The 12381-nt window shown below is 40.4% G+C and overlaps 1 protein-coding gene across 9 annotated transcripts in view; it reads right to left on the bottom strand.

The window, feature by feature from the left end:
• Window positions 1–10964, bottom strand: part of KMT2C (lysine methyltransferase 2C) — a 172242-nt gene extending 161278 nt beyond the window's left edge. For 4 of the 9 annotated variants that reach the window (XM_039348378.1, XM_039348376.1, XM_039348373.1 and 1 more), the window contains exon 1: window positions 10078–10963. In XM_039348378.1, the coding sequence (XP_039204312.1) occupies window positions 10078–10220 (143 nt within the window). In that variant the 5' untranslated portion in view covers window positions 10221–10963. Of the gene's footprint in view, window positions 1–10077 lie in introns of all 9 variants that reach the window. The other 5 variants (XM_039348370.1, XM_039348371.1, XM_039348374.1 and 2 more) reach the window with 3 other exon arrangements.
• Window positions 10965–12381: the final 1417 nt, after the last annotated feature.

Raw genomic sequence — 12381 nt, 5'->3', positions numbered from 1 at the left:
CAATATATTGATTTTAATTCCCAGAATTCTCCAGGCAGCATGCTCATTAATTAAAATTCTGGGAGTTGATGTTTACAAATCTTGAGGGTGCCCAAATTAGGGGGTTGCTATAAACTATAGCTTTCAAAGAATAACTTGGATTAAAAAAACATACTACCGGTAAGCCTAAATTACACACACACACTTACACACACACACACACACACAGCTAGAAGGCATCATGGCTGGCATAACTAGCATGAGTTGAGAAAAGATATTCTGTGGCAGAAAAGAAGCCTTGGGCTGCAATGATATTCCCTGATGCAGAAGCACACCCAGCTACAAATCTGATCCTTGAGGGAGGGTATTTCTACTACCCTGTTAATCAAATGACTCAACAAACAACAGGATCTCCATGCTCCGTAAGTTCAGTTTGTTGTCTGTCATTCAGGTTATTGCTAAATTTTCATATTGATTTCAACCTTCCCACAACAAAACCCAATAAAAAGAAGTAAGTTTGGAAATTTTCAGTAAACCGACAACACTTCATTCTAATTTTGTGAATGACCTGACTCATTTCTATATAAACACTAAAAAATGGACAAAATGAAACCTGTAGACCCAAGATCCCAAGCAGCAAGGCCAGATAATTGTTTTCTGGCAGGACATTCTGTAAACTTCTACTGAAAAATGCAGAGACTGGAAGATAGAGTTCCTTACAAGTCATAGTTTAGGTTTCAACCAAGATCAGTACTTTTTGAAAGTACTGAGTGGCGCAGGATATAAATGGTGGTATTTCCGTCTTTCAGAACAGGATTTATCACAGCAACAAAAATATATTCTATGCAACAAATAAGGGCAGAAAAAAATTGAAGGTTTTCACACTCCTGCGAATATGTTTGAATATGTTCCACCATTTAAAACATTTTACCTAGGAAGGGAACTAGATATTATTATATAATTGTATTTTAAAGACACAAATTCACCATCAAAACACTCACGATCATTTGTCTCAAAGGTGTTTTTTCAAAAGGCAACTGGGTTGTTTTTTCCTTGAGGACATTTCCCTTCTCATCCAAGAAGCTTTATCAGTTGTGATAGCTGGAGAATGTACTGACAGTTGAAACTGGCTGGTGGGGAGATGGAACCTATCCTTCCATCCTTCCATTCTCCCCACCATCTCAACTGTCAGTAGCTATCTTTCCCTCTCCTCACCATCACAACAGATGAAGATTTTGGAGTGACAAGCGAAACATCTTCTTCTTCCTCAAGGAAAAACAGTCCAGTTGCCTTTTGAAAAAACACCTGAGATAATTATGATCTGGATGACTGAAAATCTCCACAGACATCATAATCATTTATTTTCATGAACAAACAACGGCCACCTGTACGACTTGGCTAGAACATGCAGGACATCATAAAGCATGATGGCATGGGATCAACTCTTTACCCACACATATACATCTGGACTACTGCAATACAATCTACTCAGGGCTGCCTTTGAAGATCACATAAAATGCAGAAGATGTCTTATTGATAAATGAAAACTTCCTCATTCATATAACACTTGTCCTTTGGGCTCTCCAATTGGCTTAGCTGCCAACAGAATTCTAGCTGTAGTTCAAAGTACTGACTTTAATCCATGAAAGTTGTCCATGATTTGGCTCTCAGGTATCTCCAGAGCATCATATCTAAGTATAATTGATCCACCTGGAATATTTTATTTGAAATAAATTATAGGAGGAGGATCATAATAAAAGTATCTCTTACTTCTGGCCCAATTTATGAGATAAATACAGCCCTGAGGATAGATCAGCAATCACATTGATGATTTCCTAGAAATTCATCAGAACTGAATTCTAGCAGAAAATGTTTGATGGAGAAGGACAGGATTTCATGTCATGACACAATTCAAATGTAAGGGGGATTCTCAAAATCAGAATATTTTTTAGCTGTATTCCCAAGCTACACACAGAGAAGTACCCTTCTCTGCCACACGTTAACATAATGACAGATGATACTTGAAAGTTAGGGTTGTTTTTTTTTTTTTTTAATATGGTTCATACATGGGTCTAACACTCTAGAGATTTAGGAAGTACACTAGCACTGACGATGTTAGCTAGTTTGGATAATGAAATGTCTGCAAGAAAATAAGCAAGCTCAGAAAGCACCAAGGACCCCTCATTGCAGGATTTATAACAAACATTAAACATCACAGGGCAGAAGATGATAACCTGTAGAATACATAGGTCAATAGCTTAGGGATTATATAGCAGCCTCCAGACCCCTTTTCTGTGTTCCTAGTACAAAATAACTTGAATTACCATAAAATAATATCCCCAAGAATTAATCCATTAGAATATCCAGAAGGATATTAGTGATTTTTAAATATTATTGTCAATTCTGGTTGTTGTTAATTTTAATATTATTTTTATATCTAATATTACAATTACCCTTATATTTACCTTTACCTTTATATTTATCTGCTGGAAACTACTACAGTGTACTTCTTAGTGTCTGGTGGCAATATACAAGTAATCACAGGCCAGAAGGAAGAGGATAATTTTTAAAACATTAGTTATGAGAGGATTATTTAACTAAATTACTATTTATTTCAAAGTTTTTGAAACTATCCTCTGTGGAATGTCCACAGTATTTTAAAAAACCAAAATATAATTGAACAACAAAAATAAAATTACATATATAAATGATAAATAAAACTACATATATAAAAATAAAAACTACAAACAGACATTTTAATCCCAATATCAATAATTCTTTTTGTGCTATAGAGGCTAATAAAGATAGCTATTTTTCCAAGATATAAGGCATTCTAATAAACAGAAGAAATCTACTGAACATTCTCTACTTTTTATACCTGCAAAGATTTAAGGACTTAATATGTATTGCTAACAAGGAACCTACAGTTTCATACTCATTTTACTATTCGTAGCTCTATCGCCCATCTCATCATTTGGTGGCTTTCTTTAATTTTAGGACTGTGAAACATTAAGATATGGGTGGGATAGAATATAACTGCTAATGAAAGCATTAAATATTGCTTACATGGCTTTTTATCTCTTTCTGGACCTCTCGGTGAATTTACATATACATAGCCTTTCCACAACTGAAACTGTAGGTATGCATATATAAGACTTATATGGCCACCTATCTCGTACCTGTTCCCCCAGGCACCAAAACAAACAAGCTCTCAACTCAATCCCCATCACAGCCTATAATACTCTGAGGAAAGAGCCAGATCTTCAAGGCCCGGCCTTCCAGAAAGCTAAAAGGGTAGCCTTGGATCTCAAGTGGGAGACTATTCTAAAGGACTGGAGTGCCCACTGAAACATCAAGTAACAAGATTTAAGGGAAGGGACCTGGAGCTTGCTCACCTTATCTAACTTAATAGAATGGGCAGATAAACTTTGGGGGGAGGGTGTCCCACATTTACATTCACTTCATAATTAGATGAGTCTGAAAAGCAGTGTTATAAGCAGGCTTGCATTCATTTCCAATTATGAATATACACACCAGCCTGTTGATTATATTTGTGGGAAAACAAACATAATGGAGGGGATTCTGAACTTTTGTTGAAATGAGGAACTAAGATGACATACAATCAAAGAATATAAATTCTAGGGTAGTGGTGGCAAACCTATGGCACGAGTGCCAGAGGCGACACTCAGAGCCCTCTCGGTGGGCATGCCCCACCTCCCCCCATGGCCCCCTCCTCACCAGCAGCCCCCCCAGAGGAGAGTCACCCTCGAGCATGGCCCGTGCGGATCAGTGCAGCCAAGGACATGGCAGCAGGAACATGACACCCCCCTTGCTCTCTGTCGCGCGCAGTTGATGCTGCGGGGCACAGATGGAAGGCATGGCTGCCATAACACTGCTAGGCCGCCTGGGTGATCTGCTGCAGGCCACAGAGGCGGTGGATGGCCCTGCAGGTGGGGGCAGAGCTGGGGCAGAGCGGGCAGGGGTGGGGGCGTAGCAGGGCCGGGCAGGGGTGGTGGGGAGGGGCCGGGTTTTGGGCACTTAATCTCTAAAAGGTTCGCCATCACTGTTCTAGGGGATTCTGGAGAATACTGGAGTATTTTCTAATCATCAGAGCGGTAAATCTACCAAAGCTCTGGCTGAGGACTGAATGGGAACTGATCACGGTGTTGAATAAAGGTTTCCAAAAGCCCAAAGGCCTTAAGTTTTCTGAAATACTACTAGCTGGAATGAAATGCTTAAACAGACTTAAGAGCATCAATGGAGGAAAATATACACAAAAATTCATTTAAGACTAATTATAGGAGAGATTTAAAAAGGGGTATTTTTTATTATTTGATTTAGTCACAAAATATTATTTACTGGGATTGTTTTAAAATAAAATGTGATTCTTATATTTTGGACAGACTAGCAAATAGAATCTTAAGTAATCTAATTGTTGTTTTCTATGTCTTTTAAAATTACACAACCAAAGTAAAGAGGTATAAACATCCAGATTTTCAAGTATCCTTTTCTTTACAAACTTTTCTTTAGTAGCTTGTTATTATTTCATTATTATTTCATTTCAAAGTTAAGGTTTATGACATTAAAATTACCATATGTAATATATGTAAACATTTTCCAGGATATAAAAATAGGTTACCTTAATTCTAACTCTACCTTAATTCTTAAATTAATTCATGGTGAATCACATAAAATTAGAAAAGTCTTTTCAAAAGAATCACTTTTTTTAGTTAGATTCTAAACAAATGGTATTCAGAATGGCAACAGTTTTAGAATGCAAAACGTAAAATATAATTGTTGTATAAAATTTAATATTGCAAGCATAGTTTCAAAATATACTTGTATGGATACAGAAATAACAAGATTTTATATATTTTAAATGTATAATTATCTCTAAGATATGAAATTGGAAATTAGAAGATAACAGCTGCATATATTTAATACTCTTTTAATCCTAAAGGATTGCCATGGTTACCAAAGTTGTTTATTTATCGCATATGGCTTTCATAAACCATAGAAGAAACTAACAAATTGGGTTCTGTGTCCCCTGATCATTCAGGCACTAATGAAAAAAATAGTCCTGGGATCATGAGATCTGGAGGTAATGGCAGCAATCAGCAGCTATTTTTTCTTTAAAGAAGGCTGCAATTCCTGCCAGATCCAGCCAGGCCATGTATCATTCATGATTTTACTATATCAAAAGTAGAAAACTGTAATTTTACTTAGATAGTAAATGTATTTGGTGTGAACTATGAACTAATCTTCCTGACAGAAAGCCAAACTATTTAACAATATGGAATATAAACAAACCAGAGTTAACATATAATTTATACATCACATGTCTCCAAAGACTTATATTCTTCATATACACTGGGTTTAACAATGCAACCAAAGACATTGGTTTTGAATTGTAAGCCATTAAATAGTTAGAACTAGCATATTGGGACAAATCATTTTCTACACCTTCTACAATATCTTTTAATGTACAGATAGGATTGAAAAAGATAAAGAGGTGTATAGTGGCTTGCAAGTATCTTCTTGAAAACTGACAAATATCCAACAACACAATATATGTGATACATTTGTGTCCATATAACACAATTCAGATAAAAGTTTGATGGTCAGGGATAAACAGGGATTTTGTTTTAAAAGCCAATTATTGCCTTTTTAGTTTTAGATAAATGCTGTAAACCTTTTTTTTTTTTAACCTTACCCCAGCATTTATTGCAGTATTGCAAAAATATTTGCTGAATATTTGCTATGTACAGCCATTGAGGCAGGATGAGACCTGGGATTTCCATTTTTTTTATTGCAGTGTTTTTATTAGCTTATACCAGGGCTAGGCCACCTTGGCTCTTTTATGACTCGTGGACTTCAACTCCCAGAATTCCTGAGCCAGCCATGCTGAGGGGAAAGGGAGAGGTTTCCAAGCTGAGCCATGCTGGCTCAGGAATTCTGGGAGTTGAAGTCCACGAGTCATAAAAGAGCCAAGGTGGCCTACCCCTGGCTTATACTATAAAGTAAGAAATACAAACACAAAACAAGGTTTTTTTATAAAGTTGCCTCCATGGGTGTTTCCCCAAGAAGCTTTTTTCATAAAAGAAATGTAGTGAAGCTGGACTGGTGGACTTATGGTAAAATAATATCTTTTAATTTCAGCGACCCTACTTTCAGGTCTAAGGAAAAGTTAGCATCAGAAGATCATGTCTGCCATTAGTTTACATACTTACAAATGAAAGAAGGATTTAAACTAGATAAAAAGAGTTATGGTTTGATTTTGTTAAAAATGAATTGGAAAATTTACTATGTGATAGTGATGAACATATTATTACTAAGGTTTACAAAATGTCATTGAAATTAAATTTGGAAAGTGAACATGTAAAACATTGTATGATTCAGTGGGCAAGGAACTTTGGGTATAATGTGATGCCTGAACAATGGGAGAATATGTAGACGAAAAGCTTAAAATTCACATTAAATTATAATGTAAAAGAAAACTTTTATAAAATGATGTATGGTTGGTATTTAAAGATATCTCAAATGAAATATTGGAAATGTAAATGTAAAGAAGGGACTATTTATCATTTATGGTGAATGTGTAATAAAGCAAAGAAATATTGGAGTAGGATTCATATTCCAATACAGAAAATTCTTAAAGTGAATATAAAGATAAAACGAGAAACCTTTCTTTTGGGCCTAATGTAAAAAGACTTGGAAACAAAATTGGGAATTCTGATTTTATATATGTTGACAGCAGCAGGACTACTTTACACACAAAAATGGAAGGATGTTTCAATTCCTACCATGGATGAATGTTACAAAAATTGATGGAGTTAACAGAGATGGCTAAATTGATAAAAGAAAAGAATATAAGTACTTTTGTTTCTACTTGGAGACCGCTTCTGGACTTTGTGCTTAAGGTGGAAAAACATGATACTTTGATTTTGAATTTTACTGATTAGACTGATTTGTTATTACAGAAATGGCTAGTTTATACCACTATAGAAATGTAAAAGTTGATACCTTATTTTATTGCAACAGAGGGAGTCGGAAGTCAACGCTTTTTTTTCCCTTTTCCTCCTCTATTCCACACTTCTCTTTTTTCCTTCCCCTTATCTTTGTTCCCTACTATTTGCTTTTGTATTTTTGTAGATAAATGCAGTAAACCTTCTGAAGTACATTTTTAAAACGGCAAACAGCAACATAACATCCATTCATTTATCTACCAACTGAAGCATTTTACAAAACTGACTATGGAAATCTTGGAAATAATCTTACTGATTTCAATAGATAGATAAACTTTTATAGTCATTTTTTACTATGAGCACACTGGCCCACATTAGAAATGAAATTCTGTTGAGATATGTGTGTATGTGTGTGTGTGTGTATATCCTATACATATATATATATATATATATATATATATATATATATATATATATATACACATATAAATATTAATCACTGTCCATTTTGAATACATAGCACAGTGGTTCTCAACCTTTCTAATGCTGCGACCCCATAATACAGTTCCCCATGTTGTGGTGACCCCCAACTACTTATACATCACCAGGTGCCAGGGGCGTGGCCAAAGAAAAGGGGGGGAAATGGTTGTTCGACCCCAAATGGGGTCCCGACCCACAGGTTGAGAACCACTGACATAGCAGATACAATAGGAATACAGTAGGACTTATTTTATGATGAAAAGGTCACTGATAGGTATCATTCAATAAAATGTATAACCCACATGTCGAACCAAATAAAAACAGCTGTATTATCAAAGGGAGTGGCAAGCAATCATAAAAAGTAAGCAATAGTTCAAACAGCAAGTAGAAATGCATACGTTGTACTAGCCAAAATACCTTATCTGGATCTATTTTGAAAACCTGGTAGAAACAGAGGGAAAGACAACTTGTTATTGCCAAAAGATACTATCAATATAATAATTATTATGATCCTGTTCTGAATTTAAATTTTCACTAAAATACAATTGTTTTTCCAATTCTTGCTGTTGTAAGAATACTTGAAAACCTATGGCCACTTTCTAAAAAATATTAGCTCTTAAGAAAAAAGATCAATATGATACATGCAACTAATAATGCAAAGAGAGAAATGCAAGTTACAACTAATTTCATATACAATTTAATCCAAAAAGAAAAGCATTTTAGCAAAATACTTAATAAGAAATTAAAACTATGAATATGCATAATGGTAATGTAGTCGACATGAATGCATTATGAAATTTTATACACATTTTAATTTAAAATACAGACCTGCTGAAGAATTGTCTTATGCAGCACCTTCCATAGTTTTTTTATGCATACTATATACATACAAGCAATTTCACAGTCATAGAAGGATACTTCTCTCTTGTATCATGGTCTTAACTGTCTAGCAGATGAGATATTATAAACTTTAGTGGTCAAATACCCAGTTATAGAAAAGTTTATCCAGTCTGTTCTCCATATCTGCTGGAACCATGGTTTCTACAACTTCTAGCCATGATTCTGAAGAACTCTAGACAGAGAAAGACTTAATGGTATTCTGGTGTTTTTAAAATCAATTGACAGATTAGATCAGGGGTAGGAAACCTTGGTTCTTTTATGACTCGTGGACTTCAACTCCCAGAATTCCTGAGCCAGCCATGCTGAGGGGAAAGGGAGAGGTTTCCAAGCTGAGCCATGCTGGCTCAGGAATTCTGGGAGTTGAAGTCTACGAGTCATAAAAGAGCCATGGTTGCCTACCTCTGGACTAGATGCCTACCTTAACCAAAAATACATTGTCTTCTAAACATTTTGTAATATACTGGAAGCAGGGAAGGTAAAAAAAAATGACATGAAAAATACCTAAATCTGAATTTTGCTTGAGGATAAAACTTTGTTTTACTCAGTATCGCATGAACTGAATAGATTATTAAACAGCAATATAAACAGCAACATTATGTAAAGAAGTACAAAAATGGTTTATAGGGTTTCCTATGTAGCTTTTCCATTTATGAACTTTTGAAAAAAAGTACAGCACACTGGTTTTTTGGGGGGGGGGGAATAAAAATCTAAAATAGTTATTTTCAAAAGTTTGCTAGTCGTCATAAGAAAAGCATTGCTCTTATGGAATAGTGTAGAGGGTGCTAGCAGGTTGCACTCTTCCAAAATGAACACAAAAAGCATATTAATCCGGGAATTATGTGAGCCCAAATTAACATTATAGAGGAATATTAAAGCAGTCCTGAACCTTTATACAAAATATATTTGTATTTTCTATTTCTTGGCAAACCGAAACTACTTGATTGACTGCCAAATACAAAGTACAGGATGCTCCACACTTATATCAACTAGTGTTGCAAGAATGAGACAAAAGTTTGGTTTCAGCACATTAAAGAATTCTATTAACTCTTGGGATTCAGGTAGAAAAATATGGCAGAATCCAGAAACAAAGCCCAAACAACCTAGTTTTTCCACCAGCCATTCTCTGCTAGTTGTGCATACCCCTTGCTGTGGCTTTTGACAGCTCCTGGGGAGGAGCTTCCCATTACACAATTATATGCCTAAGGTTGGTGGACTTGCAATGTACACCACAAAAAGGGTGGAAGGGAAGTAATCCACTTCTGGGAGAATCACTTGAAAATTATTTTTTTTAAAAAAAGAGATGATTAGGAATTTTAAAAATGGGGATGTGTGCGTGTGTGAAGCTAGAAGTAATTTAAAAAAGGAAAGATCTAGATTAAAATTGGGTGACAAATAAAGAAGTTATGGAGAAAAAAAGGATAGTGTTAAAGAAGAAGGAGAGAAAGGGGAATGGAAGTTGAAAGCAAGGAGGACATGAAGGTGGGGAGGACGGTGGGGAAAAAGAGAAGGAAGTAGAAGGGAAAGGTGAGACGGGCCATTCCCAATATGGCACTGTGACTGGGGCAAGGAAAGGACAAAAACAAAAGAAGCGGGGCAGGGCAAAGGGCACAGGTGAGGAGGCGGCAGAAGAGCCGGGGGGGGGGGCGACGACACGGCAACCGGAGTAGCCGAGGAGAGGGCGGACGCCCCGGCGCGGCTGACAGCGCTCCTCCGCGCTTCCTCTGGCCCGCAGCGACGCCAGCACGGAACTTACTTCTTCCTGACTCTCTGGAAAGGGGAAGCGCCATCTTTACGAGGCCGGCCCCTCGGTCTTTTGTCTGTCGTGGCGGCCGCGGCCGTGGGGGAAGCCCCCGGCTCGCGGAGTGGCAGCGTCGGCGGTGGCTGCTCGGTTGACATCCTAGTCAGCCGGACGGGGGAGAAGCATGGAGGGCGGCGAGCGGGGACGAGAGTGCGGGAGGACGAGAGCGATCCCGACGCTCCTCCTGCTCCAACGGCCACGGCGGCTGCTGCTGCTGCGGTTCCCCTTCTCCTGCGGGTCCTCGGCCACCACGACCGCCTCCTCCTCCGCCTCCTCTACCTCCGCCTCGCATTGCTGGCCTCAGCCGCGGCGGACCAGCGCGCAGGTAGCCGCATGGGGAGGAGGAGGAGGGCCCGCCTCAGTCGTACGCAATTAGACCCCCGGCGGGGCTGGACGGAGGGGGGCCGGGGGGGCCCGCGGAGGCCCTAGCGCACGGCCGACGCCTTCTCCTCTGGGGCGCGCTGGCGGGCAGGCGGGTGGCAGACGCGGCCTTCGAGAGACGGCGGCGCTCCGGCTGAGGAGTCCGTCGCTTCCTTGTACGTTGGCCCGGCGCCCTTCCCCCGCCCTGGGGGGAAGTGGAGGCGGCGGCCCGGGCGGGCGGAGGGCGGTGGAGATGAAGTTTTGACAGCTCCTCCAGCTGCTGCTGCCGCCGCTGCGGAAAGACTGAGCGAGCGAGAACGCAGGACGGACGGACAGGCGCGCGCGGGGGTTTAGGGTTCTATGTGCGTGTGTGTGCGAGCGAGCGCCCCCGCGTGTGGCATACATGTGCGTCTGTAGTGTCACGGGAGGGGGAAGGAGGAGGAGGAGGACCTGGGGCTGCTCTCCCTCCTCTTGGTCCCCTCAGGGCCGGCCGCGAGCCAGGAAGTTGGAGTGGGGGGGGGAAGGGGAGAGGTAGCGTCGGCTCTGCCTTAGAGGGTGTTGCACGTGACTGACGGCCCGGCTGACTGACGGGCTGCCCGGCCCAGCCCCTCCCCCCGCCCGAGGTGGCGGTTGCTGAGCAGCCACCACCGACGTCGCGAACGCCGCAAGGCGAGCTGCGCGTCGACCTAAGAGGCGGCGTGCCCCCTCGCTTGCCCCACACAAACAAGAGTTGAGGAGCGGGCGGATATTTCCTCCTCAACGCCTCTTTTGGAGGAGGAGGGGAGGACGGTGGCGGCGCTCGATCTGCGCCCCGCCCTCTCCCTCCCTCCCTCCCTCAGCAGGGCCCCACACTGCGCCTGCCCGAGCCACCCGCCCACCGGCCACCCCTTTTCTCAGCCCAGACAGCTCATTCGACGCGCCGCCGTCGCTGACCTCACGGGCTCTGCTGGCGACGGTTGGGCAAGAAACCTGGAAGCCCGGAGCGGAGGCACGAACGGAGCGGAGTTGGGAGAGCCCAGGAAGGCCCCGGGGAGCAGAGCGCGCGCGCGCTCCTCTGTGTGTTTGTGTGTGTGTGTGTGTTTGCGTGTGAGTTGTCAGCTGTGCTAAACAAACCGCCGCACGCGGCCCTGCAAGGCGCCTCAACCCAGCCTGCAGGTGTTTAAGTGCCAAAGCGTCAGGCGTGCCTACTCTCCGCAACGGAGGCGCCCTTTTCGAAGCTGGTTTGGGAACAAGATAGTCTTTGGCATCTGGCTCCCCCCCCCCCAAGACCTTTAAACTTTTTTGTTACCGCTTTCCATCCCCTCAAGAATTTGAGCTATTGTGAATTTATTTATCCCATCATGAATAAAACTTTTTCCCCCTGGCTGAGAAGTGTACTCAATCGAATCTGCTTAACTGTAGTTTACTGAAGAAACTACAATTATTTGGGGTCATCCAACTTTATTTTCTGAACTTGCACAATTTGCAACCTATCCTGAACATAAAGCATTAGTTCCTATCAGTCCATTTGACAACCCTTCCAGCTTTGCCATTGTTGAGCCCTTATTTATTTAAATTTCATATTTCAATTTATATGACTGTCCATCTCAAATTCATGACTTTGATTTTATTATATATTATAGATTTCTACGACAATTATATTGCTCAGACAATGAAGCAAGCCCTCTCTTATTCAAAAAAATTATTCTCTGAAGCCTTTTAAGACCACTGTCTTAGCTTTTCTGTTTTCCATCTCTATTATTAATAGTAGTACATATTAGTGATATTGTACTTAATAACCCACAAAAAAACATTAGAAGAATGGATGGTATAGAAATAAATAGCTAAATTATAATGCAGTTCAGCTGCTTTTGTTTTAGTATTTTGAGTAAATACAAAATTTCATTTGAACACTTTCCT

Source organism: Crotalus tigris, unplaced genomic scaffold, assembly GCF_016545835.1.
Source record: "Crotalus tigris isolate CLP2741 ecotype Arizona unplaced genomic scaffold, ASM1654583v1 scf7180000018151.1857312, whole genome shotgun sequence".
Taxonomy (NCBI): domain Eukaryota; kingdom Metazoa; phylum Chordata; class Lepidosauria; order Squamata; family Viperidae; genus Crotalus; species Crotalus tigris.
This window is presented reverse-complemented; position numbering and strand designations above follow the sequence as displayed.